General features: G+C 39.0%; 1 protein-coding gene across 4 annotated transcripts in view; it reads right to left on the bottom strand.

Annotated features, from left to right (window-relative positions):
• The window catches only part of SLIT2 (slit guidance ligand 2), a 403,430-nt gene that overhangs the window by 28,665 nt on the left and 357,280 nt on the right, over nucleotides 1-17,485 (bottom strand). For all 4 annotated transcript variants that reach the window (XM_060417558.1, XM_004009724.5, XM_060417559.1 and 1 more), the window contains one exon: nucleotides 4,660-4,753. In XM_060417558.1, coding sequence (XP_060273541.1) covers nucleotides 4,660-4,753 — 94 coding nt within the window. The remainder of the gene's footprint in view (nucleotides 1-4,659; nucleotides 4,754-17,485) is intronic.

The following is a 17,485-nucleotide window of genomic DNA, read 5'->3' as shown; positions in this document are numbered from 1 at the left end:
GGTTTCAGTGCTAAGTCATAACAAAGCAAAGTAAACAAGCCTGAAGTTAAATGGATTCTAAATGGCTACAGACATTCTCAACGAGATGGACAAGGCCTGAGAAAAGGGCTTCCATCAATGTTAATGTGAGCAGAGCTGCTCAAGTACAGAGCATTAAAAGAAAGAAGAAATGCTTTGAAACACTCTGAATTATTTATCTGAGAAGAGAAATCAAAGTAAAAGATAAGAGAACCACGTATTCACCAAAGAGCTATTTTATATTCTTTTCTCGACAGATACTATTTTTCAAGCCCATTAGAACTCAGAGGCACATCATGACCAACATTTTGGCCTTTCTTTGACTCCTCAGGCAGAGTTTCAAAACAGGAAGAAAATATTTAATTATGAGTTCCTTAAAGTTTGTATTAGCAATAAAATGTATCACATTCCCTGAACTTTATTATCTGACAAGGAACAAGGAAGAAAGCAAAGACTATAAAATATATCATTTAGAAGCCCCAAAGCTGACTAAGTAAGATGTATGCTTGAAAATTCTACTTACGGCATATCATAGTCTAAAAATATCTCAAAGCAATTTAGGAGATTTATGAGGTATAGAATACAGCAAGAGAACTAAAACCAGCTCTATTAGCTTAGCAATAAGAAAATGTAGTTGAAGGAACAGTACAACTTGTCCCAACAATATTTGTTGGTAGAAATTTTCTTTAGCAGCTTCATATAATTTTGGTTTCTAAGGCCACTTACATTTTTGCAACTTCCTTTCCCACAATGTGCAATTATATATAATATGGGAGTAATAGCAAACACTATGATTTATCCTGTTTCCTGCTAAACTACACACAAACTCACAAATTACTGCTGGAAACAATGCGTTCCTAAATCAGTTAATGTATAATCCAGTAAAATGCACTATCAGGAGCATGCAATGTAATTGATAGTAACTGAAGATACTGAACTAAGGGTTAGTCTTTTTGAAGATGAACTTATTTTTGAATGGTTTCCATTAAGTTTGACTAACAGTTTATCTTGTAATTATAATTCACAAAGCTTTGTGAAACCTGTCCTGCAAATAAGTCCTTTTGGAAAACCATCTGCTCTGATTAATTTCTCTAAGGAATGATAATATTTGTTATGTAAATGATGGAAGTTCAATTTGCCAAATTCATTAAGGGGATATCAAAGACATTAAGAGTTAAAATAATATACCTGTGGATTTGGAAGAACAAAATGCAATGCCGCATTTTGTATAAAATAAAGATTTCAATAAGACTTTTGTTTTTCCCACATACAGTTGGAAACTAAAATATAATGAAATGTAGAATCAAATGTATTTTCTCTAAAAAAGCATCAAATAAAATGAACAGGTGCTGCAACTGTATATTCTAAAATAATGAATTTTAAATCAAATTGAATTAAAATATTCTCTAAATGAAACTTGAGAATAAATATTTTATTCAGATTGATTTTCCAAAGGCAGTATGGGTCAGGTGATAGGACCTCATCTCCCATTCAACTTGGAATATTCAATAATCTGTTGACAAGTATTAATATGTTAGTCCCAGCTCTAATCCATCTATTCTTATAAAACTGTTCCTGACCTGAGTAAGTTTTAATTCTCTGAATCCTATGGCAACTAAGCCTGAGTATGAGAGACTGAATAGCCATAAAGCTCCATAAAAACAAAAGATGGCAATATTAGCACATGCCCTGACCCATGGCAGATGCTCAATAAATACTGGATAAAGAAACAAGTGCACTGGGATGACGGGAGGTGGGAGCGGGGTTCACGATGGGAACACATGTACACCCATGGCTGATTCATGTAATGTATGGCAAAACCACTACAATATTGTAAAGTAATTAGCCTCCAATTAAAATTAAAAAAAATTTTAAAAAGGAACAAGTATTGCTATTTGCTAGTTGTCTCCTGTAAGCACAACTCAACCTGAGCCTTACAGTAACATTTCTGAGAATCCAGCTTACCTTCTGTAACAAACAACCTGCCATGGTGATAAAGTGTAAAACTTGTCAGAGGTAACCTGTAGTAGAAAAATCACCCAACTGGGAAGTATAAAATCCAGTTCCAGCTGTACCACTGAGCAACACTGAGATCTCTGGACAGCCATGGACCTCTCTGGGTCATGGTTTCCTCAGGTTTAAAATAAAGGATTCCTACAAGATGATTTCTAAACTACTGCCTGTCTAAGAAAAGAAGTTGCTGTTGATAGACTCTTAAAATATTACAGAATTCTACACATGACAGTGTGTATGCTTCCATGTGTAAAACAGGTAACCAATGGGAACTTGCTGTATGACTCAGGGAACTCAAGCCAGGGCTCTGTAACATCCTGGAAGGCTGGAAAGGGGTAGGAGGTGGGAGGGAGGTTAAACAGGGGGGGACACATGTATACCTATGGCTGACTCATGGTCATGAATGGTAGAGACCAACACAATATAGTGTAGCAATTCTGCTTCAATTAAAAATAAATTAGCTTGGACAAAAATGAAAAAAAAAAAAAAAACACCCCCAAAACAAACAAAAAAGTTACAGAATTGCGGCAAAGGAACAATTTCATTTGCTACCAAACGTATTTCAGGAAGATTGCTAGCTGGCATGACTGGATGCTTTCAGTTCAGTTCAGTTGCTCAGTCGTGTCCGACTCTTTGCGACCCCATGAATCGCAGCATGCCAGGCCTCCCTGTCCATCACCAACTCCCGAGCTCACCCACACTCGTGTCCATCGAGTTGGTGCTGCCATCCAGCCATCTCATCCTCTGTCGTCCCCTTCTCCTCCTGCCCCCAATCCCTCCCAGCATCAGAGTCTTTTCCAATGAGTCAACTCTTTGCATGAGGTGGCCAAAGTATTACAGTTTCAGCTTTAGCATCAGTCCTTCCAAAGAACACCTAGGACTGATCTCCTTTAGAATGGACTGGTTGGATCTCCTTGCAGCCAAGGGACTCTCAAGAGTCTTCTCCAACACCACAGTTCAAAAGCATTAATTCCTCGGCACTCAGCTTTCTTCACAGTCCAACATGACCACATGACCACGGGAAAAACCATAGCCTTGACTAGACGGTTATCATCCCACGAAACACGCACATGAGTGAAGGAGACACTAAATATTAATTACACTGAGACAACAGATATAAACGGACTGTACCAAGGCAACCTGGGACATATGGTCACTCTGTCTTCCTCCATTTGGGTGTTAAAGTATTATTGCAGACCAAAACACTTTCAGTTACATTAATTTAAACTTCTTATTTTACCAAAGATGACTTCCATTCAGGTAACAAAGCATCTAGTAGATATTAAGAATTTATTTGGGTTTCGCTGGTGGCTCAGCTGGTAAAGAATCCGCCTGCAATGTGGGAGACCTGGGTTTGATCCTTGGGTTGGGAAGATTCCCTGGAGAAGGGAACAGCTACCCACTCCAATATTCTGGTCTGGAGAATTCCATGGACTGTACAGTCCATGGGGTTTCAAAGAATTGGGCACAGCTGGGCGACTTTCACTACTGGGTCTTCAAATGAATTTAATTAAACACAATCAAAGGCTATTTTGGATGGATGTGAGAGTTGAACTATAAAGAAAGTTGAGCACCAAAGAATTGATGCTTTTGAACCGTGGTGTTGGAGAAGACTCTTGAGAGTCCCTTGGGCTGCAAGGAGATCCAACCAGTCCATCCTAAAGGAAATCAGTCCTGAATATTCATTGGAAGGACTGATGATGAAGCTGAAACTCCAATACTTCGGCTACCTGATGTGAAGAGCTGACTCATTTGAAAAGATCCTGATGCTGGGAAAGATTGAAGGCAGGAGGAGAAGGGGACGACAGAGGATGAGATGGTTGGATGGCATCACCGACTCAATAGGCATGAGTTTGAGTAAACTCCAGTGATGGATAGGGAGGCCTGGTGTGCTATAGTCCATGGGGTCGCAGAGTCAGACACGACTGAGTGACTGAATTGAACTGAACTAAAGACTACTTTGGGCTTCCCAGATTGGCCCAGTGGTAAAGAATTCACCTACCATTGCAGGGGACTTAAGAGATGTGTGTTCAGTCCCTGGTTTGGGAAGATCCCCTGGAATAGGAAATGGCAACCCACTCCAGTATTCTTGCATGAAAAATTCCATGGACAGAGGAGCATGGTGGCCTATGGTCCATGGGGTTGCAAAGATTCCAACATGACTGAGTGATTAAACACAGACATACACATTCAAAGGCCCTTTTATTTCATACAAAATTTCCCTTGAAAAGTCACAGAACAAAAGGAAACTCTTTGGTGTACTAAAAAAAGTTTATACTGTAAATAAACATTTATAAAAATGCCAAAAACCCTGGAGAAAATGCCCTACAAATCCTGAGCAAAGGTGTGAAGCTAGATCCTGAAAAAAGAAGGTTCCTTAAACAAAGGCCCTCCTTGGGACCTCCCTGGTGGTCCAGTGGCTAAGACTCCGAGTTGTCAATGCAGAGAGCCCAGGTTCAATCCCTGGTCAGGGACCTAGATCCCACATTCTGCAACAAAGATCAAAGATCATGCATGCTACAAGTAAGACCTGGTGTAGCCAAATAAATAATAAATACCTAAATAACTGAAAAAAAAAGAAAGGCCCTCCTCCCCCAGGCGTGAGCTTCAGTGCAGCCGCAGACTTACTTGTATCCCTTTGGCGTCAGGATGCACTTGGAGTCGTGCTGGCAGGGGTTCAAGTCCTGGGCACAGAAGTCCAGTTTCTCCTCACACAACTCTCCTGTTAACAGGGCAAATGGCATGAGGTCACAGAGAAAGGTTAAAAGCTTTCCTGCCAGCAGGCCGTGTCATGGGTCTGAGAGGTAAGCATAGCTTGTGATCGGCAAAAATAAAAAATCACAAGATACAGAAGCAAAGATCCAAAATGTTGGTTCTGCTGCTAAACACTTCTATGACTTGGGACAACACAACTATTGTGAACTGTGAGTAGTAGGAGCCCCTTCAGAATGTAGTGTACTGGAGGAAAAGGAAATATGACTGCTTTTACTTTTTATTCATTCTTTTCTATTTGGACTTTTTATTGAGGTATAACATATATTCAAAAGATAAATGAATAGCTAACAAATGGTCACAGACTGAACCCATTCATATAACCAGCATCCATATCTGAAAACACACCATTTACCATCATCATTTACCAGAGGCTTGACTTCAAGGATAAGTAACCACTACCCTGACCATAGATTATTTGTGCCTGTTTTTGATCTTGATGTAAATAGAATCATTTGGTAGGTATCCTTTTATATCTGGCTCATTCTGTTGTTTTCTGTTTGAAAAAAAAAATCTCAAATCTTCAGGGTCTCCAAGGTCTTATAAGCCCAGAAAAAAAGACTGTTTCCCTTTTATGACTTATTGGAACAGCTCAACAGAAATACACCTCAGCTACATCCATCATGACAGAAGAAAACAGCAAAAGGAGAATCAATCAAGATAGAGAATGTACGCTTCTTTCCATCAACTAGTTTATAAAGAATAATTGTCATCCATAAATAAGAACTACAAGCATAACCATGTCTGTTCTAGACTCTCTGTGCTGAACTGATGTCTGATTATCAGGATATTTCTTCATATACAAATAACACAATCAAATATTATTTTCAGACACATTAGATCAAATATGATTTTCAGTGAGAACACTTTCCTGATCATTGTGTGGATTTTTAAGATAGTGGGAAAGATATAAGATTTAAAAGTTCTTTCCTTTTCTACCTTACCTTTAAATGATTTTATATGCAGTAAATAAATGAATAAGCAATACATCTATAGGCAGCTATTGTTCATTTCCAGGAAACAATTAGAACTTTTACATGTTCAAAGTGTATAAAGCAGCATTGGTTAAAAAATCAGGAGTTTGAAGCAAATATCTTTGTTACAGATTGTTCTAAGGAATACTTAGCCAAATGGGAGAAATAGTTGCCTAACAGCTAAATTTGGTATATCATTTAACTTCAAGGATCTTTTCCGGTGATTTAAATACATACATGTACTTAGCTTGGAATTACATCAATGTGGTGTAATTGGTTTTTTTCCTGTCTCTTAAAGAGAACTAACTGCACTAAAAGTCTCATATTTCTTTTCTAAGAAGACTTTCTGTGTCTTTAAATCTGTGATACAAAGAATTTTTATCAACATATACATGATGAGCTATTTTTAAAATAGGGTGTATTTAAAGCTTTTTACTTTCAACTAGTATTACTTTAAATGATGCTGCTTGATGGAATGTATTCATTATAATCTATCAAGCTACTGTGATGAAACTGCTGTCAGTTTTCAAATTAAATCTATCCAGTTAGATACAGACTCTTTACAAGGGTCTACATCTAAGGCAGTTTAAATATTATTCTATGTATGCTTCACTTTATACCCAAATAAGAAGTTATTTGAAAAATGATGAAGAAATGCTTTACTTCTTATTCATTGTGATCTAATCTAATCCAACCCAATCCAATCCAATTAAGACATTCTAAACCACAGTTCATAAGGATTTACTAGATGAAACTGGACTAGATGCTGGGGCTTATAAGGATGGATGTAATGGACTCTGCTCTCAGTCAGCTCCCAATCTACCAGTAGAGAAAGTCTGAGCTGGAGACAGAACACAGAGAAAGAACTTCATTTCTAAGAGAAGAAAACAGGAGTCAACCCTTTATTCTCTGTTAAGTATTTCTCCATAAACTTAAGGTGGTAAGGAGTGAGAAAGGAGATCAATCTAAGAAACTATTGACTAAACAACAGCTTTAAGACTAGGTATGCCAGCTTAAATTTGAAAGCTACCTCAATATCAAGATTTCATTATTTTATAAAGAATCTATCTTAAAAAGAATAGCATGTTGTTGTTGTTTAGTTGCTCAATCATGTCCGACTCTTTTGCGACCTCATGGACTGTAGCCTGCCAGTCTCCTCTGTCCATGGGATTCTCCAGGCAAGATTACTGGAGTGGGTATCCATTCCCTTCTCCAGGGGATCTTTCTGACCCAGGGACTGAACCCTCGTCTCCTGTATTGGCAGGTGGATTCTAACAAATGAGCCACTTGGGAAGCCCATAAGAATCCATAGCAGCACATTAATCAATACTAATAACTATACTAATTACTTTAGCCATCAGAACAGCAATGCTAATTGCTAAAGTTGTGTATGATAGATCACTGTGACCATCACATAGCTGCACATTTGACTCTGGTAAAGCTGGCTGGTTACTTCCAAAGGACTTATCTTCATTTAAGTATCACCAAATATGATAATACTAACAAATAATACAAAGCATTATGTTTCCCATTACTGTCTGACTCACTTTTAAAGCCCAATCTTCTACCCTATATTCTTGTCACCTGTGTCTATTCACTATTTTATGAATTTATCTCAACTCTATGCTTGGGTTAATGATGCTTCCTTTTGCCTTAGTAACTTTAATAAGTTCTGCTGTCAATTTACTCATCCATTATATAACCTATTCTTTATGAAATCTTCCTGGATCTTTTCAACCATCTGTTCCATGTCATTAAGGGTGGCATTATACATCAATTTGTTTAGATAATTTTTATATGTCATGTTTGCTTGTGATTCTCTTAAGGCACATGTATTTTGTGTATTTATTTATTGACTAATAAACATGTATAACAGTGCTTACTGCTATGTATTAGGGAGGAGCTTCTCAGGTGGCTCAGTGGTAAAGAGTGGTAAAGAGCTTGCCAGTGCAGGAGATGCAAGAAATGTGAGTTCAATTCCTGGACTGGGAAGATTCCCTGGAGAAGGAAAATGGCAATCCACTGCAGTATTCTTGCCTAGAAAATTCCAGGGACAGAGAAGCATGGTGGGCTACGGTCCATGGGGTCAAAAAGAGTTGGACGTGACTGAGCAGGCATGCACGCTGTGTATCAGACTGCTTTAATTAAACATTGCATAAATATGTAATCGCTTAATGCTCATGACAATCACATAAGGTAAGCTTTGTGTGTGCTGGGTATTCATTAGTGTTTATCTCATTTCTTTTCTTTGACTGGAAGATCATCGAGAGCATCATGTTTGGAATATTTGTCTTTCTATCTCTCTGCCGCTACTGCTGCTAAGTCGCTTCAGTCGTGTCCGACTCTGTGCGACCCCATAGACAACAGCCCACCAGGCTCCCTCGTCCCTGGGATTCTCCAGGCAAGAACATTGAAGTGGGTTGCCATTTCCTTCTCCAATGCATGAAAGTGAAAAGTGAAAGTGAAGTCGCTCAGTCATGTCTGACTCTTAGCGACCCCATGGATTGCAGCCAACCAGGCTCCTCCATCCATGGGATTTTCCAGGCAAGAGTACTGCAGTGGGGTGCCATTGCCTTCTCCGTTACATCTCTCTAGGGTACGGAATAATGACATAAAATAATATTTAGCGAAAGAAACATTCATGCCTTTTAAGGAAGGAACTCTATCTTGTTGACCTATATTCAACTTCTTTCACTTCCACCTTTAGATATTTTTTCTCTTTAATTTCTACTTAATGATTAGCCACTCATCATTAACAATAACTAGCTTATGTTCTTTCCTTTAAACATCACTTAAACACTTTTTAAATATTAAAAATAAGTGTTTTCATTGAACTGTTTCTTGAATTTCTTCTAATTGTGTTCTGCTGTATTTGGGGGAAGTCAGCTTTCAAATAACATCTCACAGTGGTAAGATATAGAAGCTTAATATAAAATGGGAAATGAAGCAAGCTCCATAGACAAATGCAGGGAGGTTTATCTAGTCCTAAACTAGTAAAAGGAAAACTAGACATTTGAACACTGTGTTAGATTTCTGAGAAGAATGGAAACAAAAGGTCCTAACAGTAATGTACTCATTTGCTTTTAATTATTAATACTACTCAACTATTTCTCCCAAACCTCACAGTATTGAGAGGATATTATGTACTTTTTCTTTTTGATGTATGTATAGTCAGAGCTAGTACTGAGTTAGTGGAAAAATTAGGGGGAAAATAAAGGAAAGGAAAGTTAACTGAATGTTTCTTTTTTGTGTGATGATCCAAGGCCTTCTTGATATCATATTATCAAGGGCCCCCTCCTCTCCTGAAATGATGAAGTGTGTGAGGTGACAGAATGGATGGCAAGGTGAGCTGTAATCTACTAACTTATAAACAGGTCTTTCAGTTCTAACATGGCATTGGGGGAAAGCTAAGTGAGGCCATTGGAGTGGTTAAGGGCAATGTAGTTGGACACAGGTTAAATTTCAGTGCTCATAAATCCCTCAAGAGACAGAGTCTAGGCAAACGTTGGATTCATAATTTGGCTCCAACCAACTCCACAAAATCCCAGTAAATCCTATTTATTTTGCTTCATCCTGAGCCCTTAAAACTCCCCAATGACAAAACAATAGCATGGAACCCAATCATTGCCTGGCATTTGTGATTTCACTTTTGATCAGACGAGCAAACTAATCTTCTTTGTGCTTCTAGCTTTCCGTGTTTTCTGTTGATGAGAAGGTAAAGCTCTGTGTATGTGTTGGCTGGTTGCCTGTGTTTTAGAGAAGAAACAGAGAGTCAACCAGGGAATGTACTGTTACCTTCTCAAGATAACAGAAGTTAGTGAACGATCAACTGAAAATTGTGAAGAAAGAACAGCACATGTCCTAAACAGAGGGTTTTTTTTTTTTTGGTAAGAAAGTGACATCTAGGTTTTAGATCACCTCTTCCTGATTGTGTCTGTCAGTTAAGCATGGCAGACAGTGAGGTTTGAAATGATTAAGCTCTACAGTTATGTTAATGAGAGCTGTTGACGCAGTAAGGCAGGAGTGATGCCTTCTCCTACAAGTTATGCTCAGAGCCCAGAAGAAGATGTAATTCACTGCTTACTGAGCATCTGTATATGTGGCCTTTCTGAAGAATCTGATGTAGCAGTAATATGACTGCATATCCTGGCTTGCTCCGGACATTCCTGCTTTATACCTGCTGTCCCAGGGTGATTTTCAGTAGTGTCCCCATGTACTCACATACACATGCCCTGATTTGGGTGACAAATGCTACAGTCACCTTGTGGGTGGAGCAATAAAAGCTGGATCATCAGAGTTAATGCTCTGTTTGGAGTAAAGAGTGAACCAGCATAAAGAGATCCTGGGGAGAAACAATTATTACTTGGGTGAAATGACATGTGGGTTACTGAGTCACTGCTTGGAATAATCTTCTGCAACTTATTTGATATAAAACAATGGACTAGTTGCACAGAAGTGAACTATTTCATTGTTCTGGGCCCCAGGTCTTTATGAGTAAAATGAGGTTCTGGAATTGAAGTTGTGCAAGGTCAACTGTGGCTATCTTTTTTAAAGGCAAAGTGCTTCTAAGGAGATACATAAGGCAGATAGCAAGTCAGTAAAGGAAGCATCATGCCTAACATGACTGCATCAGTGTTAAGAAAGAACAGTGTCGGCATGTACCTTAATTCCACTGAGGTACCAATACTGTGCATAGTATCGCAACGAGGCAGAAATCTCAATGTACTTGATGGTTCCTATGGGAAACAGTGCCTGGAGCGGGCCTGTGTCCTGCTTCAGTTTAGATCCATGGACCTAATTTTAAAGTTCCCTACTTCTTAAACACATGCGGCCCTTCCTTCATCTTCATTTGTACTGCTGGTGTCTTCAGTCATCTTTTATTTGCATTCCTTATTACCACACTCACTGAAATAGTTTTAGAACTCTTCCAAAAACTTCTTGCCTGATATCTATGGTGAGATCTGCCTTTGCATTTTTTTTTTAAACAAGTGATTCTGGTAGCCAACCACTAGCTTTTAACATCACTGTATATTTTGAGTACATACTATATAAGAAGACTTGTGTTAATGCTAGGAGTATGATGGTGAATAACAAAAAATGATATCCCTGTTCTCATGGAGCTCATACATGAGAGGAGGAGAAAGATACTGATTCAATAATTTCACAAGTAACTATAAAATAACCTGAGTGATGAAGGCTAACAAGTGCTCTGGTTTGCTCTAGAAGGGCAACTGACTGTAAAGGAGGTTTTTTGTTTTTTTCCCTGAAGAAGCAGGGCTTGGATTGCAGGTGAAGAGGGGATAAAGAGCACTGGCAGAGGTTCTGTGCAGGAGGTGACATGGAAAACATGAGCTCTGAGACACTGGGAGTGAGCTGGGAGAGCATGGTGGCAGAGAAGGTCACAAAGGGTAGCAGGGGTTACAAGGCAGAATGTCTACTTAATGAGCAGTGGGTGCCACTGAAGGGTTTTATGATGGAGGATGGCCAGATGACATCTGTATCTTGGAAAGAACATTCTGGCTCTAGTGGAGGATGGGTTGCATGGAGAAAGATACAAATGGGTGAGCAGCTGGTACTCAGGTGATTGTAGAGGAGATGGAGATAGTCTGGAGAGACATTTGGGAAACAAGAGAGACGGGAACTGGTGTTGGACTGGGTGGGCATAGAGGAGAGAGGAAGCTGTCTGGAACTTCTAGATTTCTAGAAGCCTGGGATGAAGACTGGAGCTACCTTTCAGTGACATAGAGAACACTGAAAAGATCAGGTTTTCTGGGGCAAAATTCCAGAGTTTGAAATATGTAGTGTCATGGGTTGAATTTGTTCCCCCTCAAAAATCTGGTGCAGCCCCTCAGTACCTCAGAATGGGATCTTATTTGGAGATAGGGTTTTTACAGAAGTAATCAGGTTAAAATGAGGTCTGCAGGCGGGCCCTAATCTGGTATGGCTGCTGTTCCTACAGGTGCCTGTGCTGTCCTGTCTGATTCTTTGCAATCCTTGGGACTGTAGCCTGGCAGGCTACTCTCTGCATGGGATTCTCCAGGCAAGAATACTGCAGTGGGTTGCCATGCCCTCCTCCAGAGGATCTTCCCAACCCAGGGATTGACCCTGCGTCTCCTGCACTGCAGGTGGAATCGTCACCATTGAGGAAGCCCAGGATGTTCCCATGGGACAAGGAAACCCGGCACAGAGGGCAGCCCATACAACGGACAGAGAGGGAAGATGGCCACTACCAGGCCGGGCAGAGATGTCTGCAGCAGGTCCTTTTCCCAAAAGGCTTCAATGCCACTGATACCTGGAGTTTGGACTTCTAACCTGCAGAACTGTGAGACATTAAATTCCTGTAATTTAAATCACCCAGTTTGTGATAGTTTGTTATGGTAGTACTAGCAAACCAAAATAGCTGGTAAATTCTAAATTACTGGGGGTTTATAGTGGGGAATAAAACTTTCAGCTTATGCAACTATCTCTTTTCTTCTCTCACTCTTTTTCTTCTTACATCTTTCCTCCCCTCCCTTCCTTTCCTTCCTCCCTTCTGCAGCTCTTTCCTTTTATATTTCATTCCATGTGACTGTTTGCTCCCATGTCTGAAATACTCTTTACGCTTCCCCAACAATGAACAAGGAGAGAGGTTGTTTAACTTGACCAAAATTCAAACTTAACTTTAGTTTAACAATTTTCATAATAATATATTGGGGAGAAACTATTTTGAACTAGACTCAGCAAATAAAAGGATGTGCATGACAAAGTCCTTACTCTGGAGGAGTTAAAATCTGGGAAAAAAATAGAGACATAAGATAGATGCTTAAGTTTCCCTTAAGTTTCATTTAGTGACTGGTATACGGACAGCATCATGCCCTACAAACTGGCTGAATAACTTATTATTTTATTATTGAAAAATATACCACACAGATACAAAATTGACTATTACCTTTAAAGAGACTTCTCTTGTCAAGGTAAACTGTGCCATTTAGAAAAGAAGACATTTTTGAAGAGTTGCTGGATTGACAATTAGTTGCCTTCCATCTACCAAGAAATTTAGGCAACAGCATATCTTGCAGAAGCTTACTCAGTTCTCAAAGCTTGCTTAACAGAGAAGAGGTTGTCCCTAGATCAGAGCTCCAGGAATTTATCAACTCAACTCTGTTGATCATTCATTTTCTTCACTAATTGAGCAATAAGAAAGTGTGGGTTTTAATTAGTAAGTATCTCATTTATATTTTTCCAAAAATTAGCACTGTACATTCAGGTTGGCCATATTTACAAACATAACAAATGATTTTAGATACAGGCATATGACACTGTTGGAATGCTTAACTCTCACTAGTTTTTGCTGATATAAGCAGATTAGTTTCTTTCTTCTCTGAAACAGAAATAATCTCAGGGTCCATTTGGGGGACCATGGATGTATGACGGGGGTGGGAAGGATTCCAGGGCAGCCTGTTCTTATTCCTATTGATAAACTCTACCAAGCTAGTTTCTTTTTTAATATGAAAGGATCATTGGTATTAATAAAAATGGAAAGGTAACTTATGACCACAATCTGGATAACTGAACCAGAATTCTAGTGTTAAATTTAATCTGTTATGACATTTTCAAATACACTTATAACAAAGGAGGAAGTCTGGTTGAATTCCTGACGGCATCTCCAAGCCACAGAGTTCTCGAGGGTCAAACACATCATTCTTCAAATATTTGCATTGTGAGCTCTTCCTTCAATCAAGAAAAACCTGGAAAAATGCTACTAATTCTACTCTACATGAATTGGCACAGCAAGGAAAGGTATCAAAAAAAGCAACCTACTGGAAATAAATTGATATTTCACTTCCTAAAGTTACACTACTTGAGGGTAAGGGATGGATAGCTTTATAGTTTTGTATCTCTTCATTGTCATTGTATTTGCCAGCAAATTATCTGTCACAAATTAGATACTCAATGGCTGTTGAAAAATGTGAAAGACAGCACTTATTTGATTGCTTTTCAGAGGAAAATACTTTATACATGTTAAGGAGAAGGAGACCCAGATGGCATAAGGGATAATATAAGAAAGAAGAGAGAGTAAGGAACACTGATAGCAGATTCATGTTCTGAGATCCCAGCCTCATGTATGCCCTTGCAGGCTGGACTTGATAGGCTACCCTGCTAACTCAGATATCCTGATAATCTTGTCTGCCAAATGATGACTATCCCAATGGGAAACAGAAAGGATGAACTCTGGAATCAATAGGAAGTATGAGTGTAAATGGCATGTTTGAGAAAGATTAAGATAAACAGACTTGAATGTTTTTCATTATCCAATTTAAAAAACTCCATGCAATTCCTTAAAAATTGTACATTTCTCATTTGTTCTTATTCATATAAAGAATACAATCCTCTCTCCTCTCACAGACCTTGAAGGGAGACGGATGGACTGTATTAGATGGTAGACACAGCTGATGGGATTATGGGAGCCATTCCAGGACAGGTTAATTGAATTGGATCTGAAAGAAAAGTATTTGTTTCCTCTTCTTTCACTGAACCAGGCCAGTCCTATTTGTTCCATGGTTTGCTCATTCTTATATTCTCAGGCACCAGAGCACATTAACATGAGCAGATGCCCAGTTCCCAATCTGGATAGTGAGTATCCTTATTAGTAGTGATAATAATAAATGAATTTATTTTCATCAGTAAGTAAAGAATTACTTATGAACAGAGAGTTTCTGCTTCTTATTTTTATAACAGAGCTAATTCTCTTCCTACTGCTAAGTCACTTCAGTCGTGTCTGACTCTGTGCGACCCCATAGACAGCAGCCCACCAGGCTCCCTCGTCCCTGGGATTCTCCAGGCAAGAACACTGGAGTGGGTTGCCATTTCCTTCTCCAATGCATGAAAGTGAAAAGTGAAAGTGAAGTTGCTCAGTCGTGTCCGACTCCTAGTGACCCCATGGACTGCAGCCTACCATGCTCCTCCATCCATGGGATTTTCCAGGCAAGAGTACGGGAGTGGGGTGCCACTGCCTTCTCCAAATTCTTCTCAAAGGTTCCTTTTAACAATAATCTGATGCTTTCTTACTTGTGTTTACTACCCTGAAGTTTGTTCTATCAATTAGCAATAGTTAATTGACCTTCATAATATGATCAATAAACTATCCAGAGCATACCCACATCTCTAAACTTAAGCAAATCCAACTGTTAGTATAGAAATACAGAGAACTGATCTTGAGGGGCTGTGAATTTTTGAAGATGTATTAGCCACTGATAAATGTCTTCTTGGTTCAAAGGTGTGCAAAATGGGACACACGCATAACGAACACTGCCAGAGTGCAGTCTCTCATGAGATAAAGTTTATCATAATTCAAAACCGGAAGGCTCAAGGAAAAATGTTATAAATATGGGAATTAATATGTTTCAAAAAAGAAAACCATTTTATATTCTCACTTTTGTTCTATATGATATGAAATGGGCCCTATAATGCTCATTTGCCAGAAAGTTTGATTACACTTTGTATTCAGAAACTAGTCTCTTTATTTAAAAACTAGTTAAGTAGCTATATTTTGCCATTCACTTTCCTGGAATGAGAAATGATTGCCTCGTATTGGTGAAATAACTGACCTAATCTGAACTTGCAATGAAGAATCAAAGCCAACAAGCTTGACAAGAGCTAATGTTTTATGTATTCTGATATCACTTTCAATTCTGAGCACAGTATCCTGAATAATGTTATTTTCTCAATAAATATCTTTTGAATCTTTTTAAATGGAAAAATTTACCTCTTCAAATAAATAAGTAAAAGGGAGGTGTTTTTCATTACCTCCTCATTGGAACATTATGTCTAAATAATGCAGCCAATTCCAACAACCACAAAAACTGCAGAAATATTTAACTTTGTTTTCAAAATAAATCAGTCCAAATTATATTGACTAAGGCTTGGTTAAGCTAAACTGTTTTTCTGGGCTCAATGGGTGTTGTCTATTAACTATAGAGCAAACAGGATCCTTAAAATCTTTTCCAAGATTTGAATCCATTTAAAAAGGCTTTCAAAGGTTGGAAGATGAATGCAAACCACACAGTTTAATTAGGCTGCCAAAGTACTCTCTCTAGTTAAAACAGACTGCAAGTACAACTGCAACTATACTGACACTGATAAACAGACTTTATACATCCTGAGGCATAATTAATGAGAGAAGGAGCCCCTGTTAATAAGAGATCATGAAAATCCAAATATATACAAAAAAAAAAAAACAACCAAAAAGGGCAGCCAAATTGAAGAGTTCTTCAGTATTCAATATTTCCCTATACTTCAAAGCATAATAAGAGGGCAAAGAAAACCAAAGACTTATTCATAAATAAATCTTTTCCTTTGGATGTGAGTATGGTAAATAAAGTGAAAAATAATTTTTTAAAAAGACAGTACTGAAAACCATTGGGGGAGAAATTTCCTTCATGAATATAGCTTATTTTAGGTAGAATTTTCTCTATCAAAAGTTTGTTAGAATTCCTCCATCACTGAGAATGATATCAATCATCTAAACCATGTCACTGTAGCGATGACAGGTGAAATTAAATGATGGAAAACTTGAACTTGTCCTCTATGACAGCCCATGATATTTCTGGAGTATAGACATCTAACATTTTCAAGTGTTTTCTTATACATTCTTCCATTCTTCCACATTATTCTCAAACATCAAAATGAAGTGGGACAGATGTCATTAAAGATTGTGAGAGGCCCCAGAGTTGATACATTTTAGTGCCTGGATAAGAAATTTGAGCTTTTCCCATTAGCTTCATAAATTCATCAGTATTCCACCTGCCCTATGTAATGGAAGGTAGCCTGGTCATCAGGATAAGTATACAGGCAGGCACCAATTAGACACTTTCTTGTTTTCATGTGTAGATTAAGTAGATTGCTTGTCGGCATCTGAATTTTGTGACTATGGATTTACCCTTCTCAAATGTGCATGATGGTCAATTACTTATAGCCAGCTGAGGAGACAGCAGAAGGAAAGCTTGTTTGGCACTAAGGATGAGTCAGAACCACTATGGGATGTGAAAAATGCCAAATCTGGAAGATGGCAGCAAATAAGAAGGGACTAATTCCAGGGGAAGGTCCCGAAGTTAGAATGCACGCCATGGGTTCAGTTAGACACTTGTTTGCATCCTGACCCCTACTCCCAGGTGGCGCTAGTGGTAAGAACCTGCCTGCCAACGCAGGAAACAAGAGACGCAGGTCCAATCCCTGGATCAGAAAGATCCCCTGGAGGAGGGCATAGCAACCTACCCCAGTATTCTTGCCTGGAGAATCCCCATGGACAGAGGGGCCTGGTTAGCTACAGTCCACGGGATCACCAAGAGTCAGACACAACTGAAGTGACTGAGCACACACACATCTTCAGGTAAGCGCTTTGTTGCTGTTTTATACAAAGTAAGTGAACAAGTGAAAGTCAGTCAGTCGAATCTGACTCTTTGTGACTCACGGACTGTAGTCTGCCAAGCTTCTCTGTCCATGGGATTCTCCAGGCAAGAATACCAGAGTGGGTTGCCATTTCCTGCTCTACGGGATCTTTCCAACCCAGGGACTAAACCCAGGCATCCTGTTCTGGCAGGCGGAGTCTTTACCATCTGAGCCACCAGGGAAGTCCTGTTTTATAGAAGTTATTGCTCAAATTTACAGAGTTCTTTGGGGCTTCCCAGGTAGCTCAGTGGTGAAGAATCCCTCTGCCAAGCAGGATACAT

This window comes from Ovis aries, chromosome 6 (assembly GCF_016772045.2).
Source record: "Ovis aries strain OAR_USU_Benz2616 breed Rambouillet chromosome 6, ARS-UI_Ramb_v3.0, whole genome shotgun sequence".
NCBI classification, from domain to species: Eukaryota; Metazoa; Chordata; class Mammalia; order Artiodactyla; family Bovidae; genus Ovis; species Ovis aries.
This window is presented reverse-complemented; position numbering and strand designations above follow the sequence as displayed.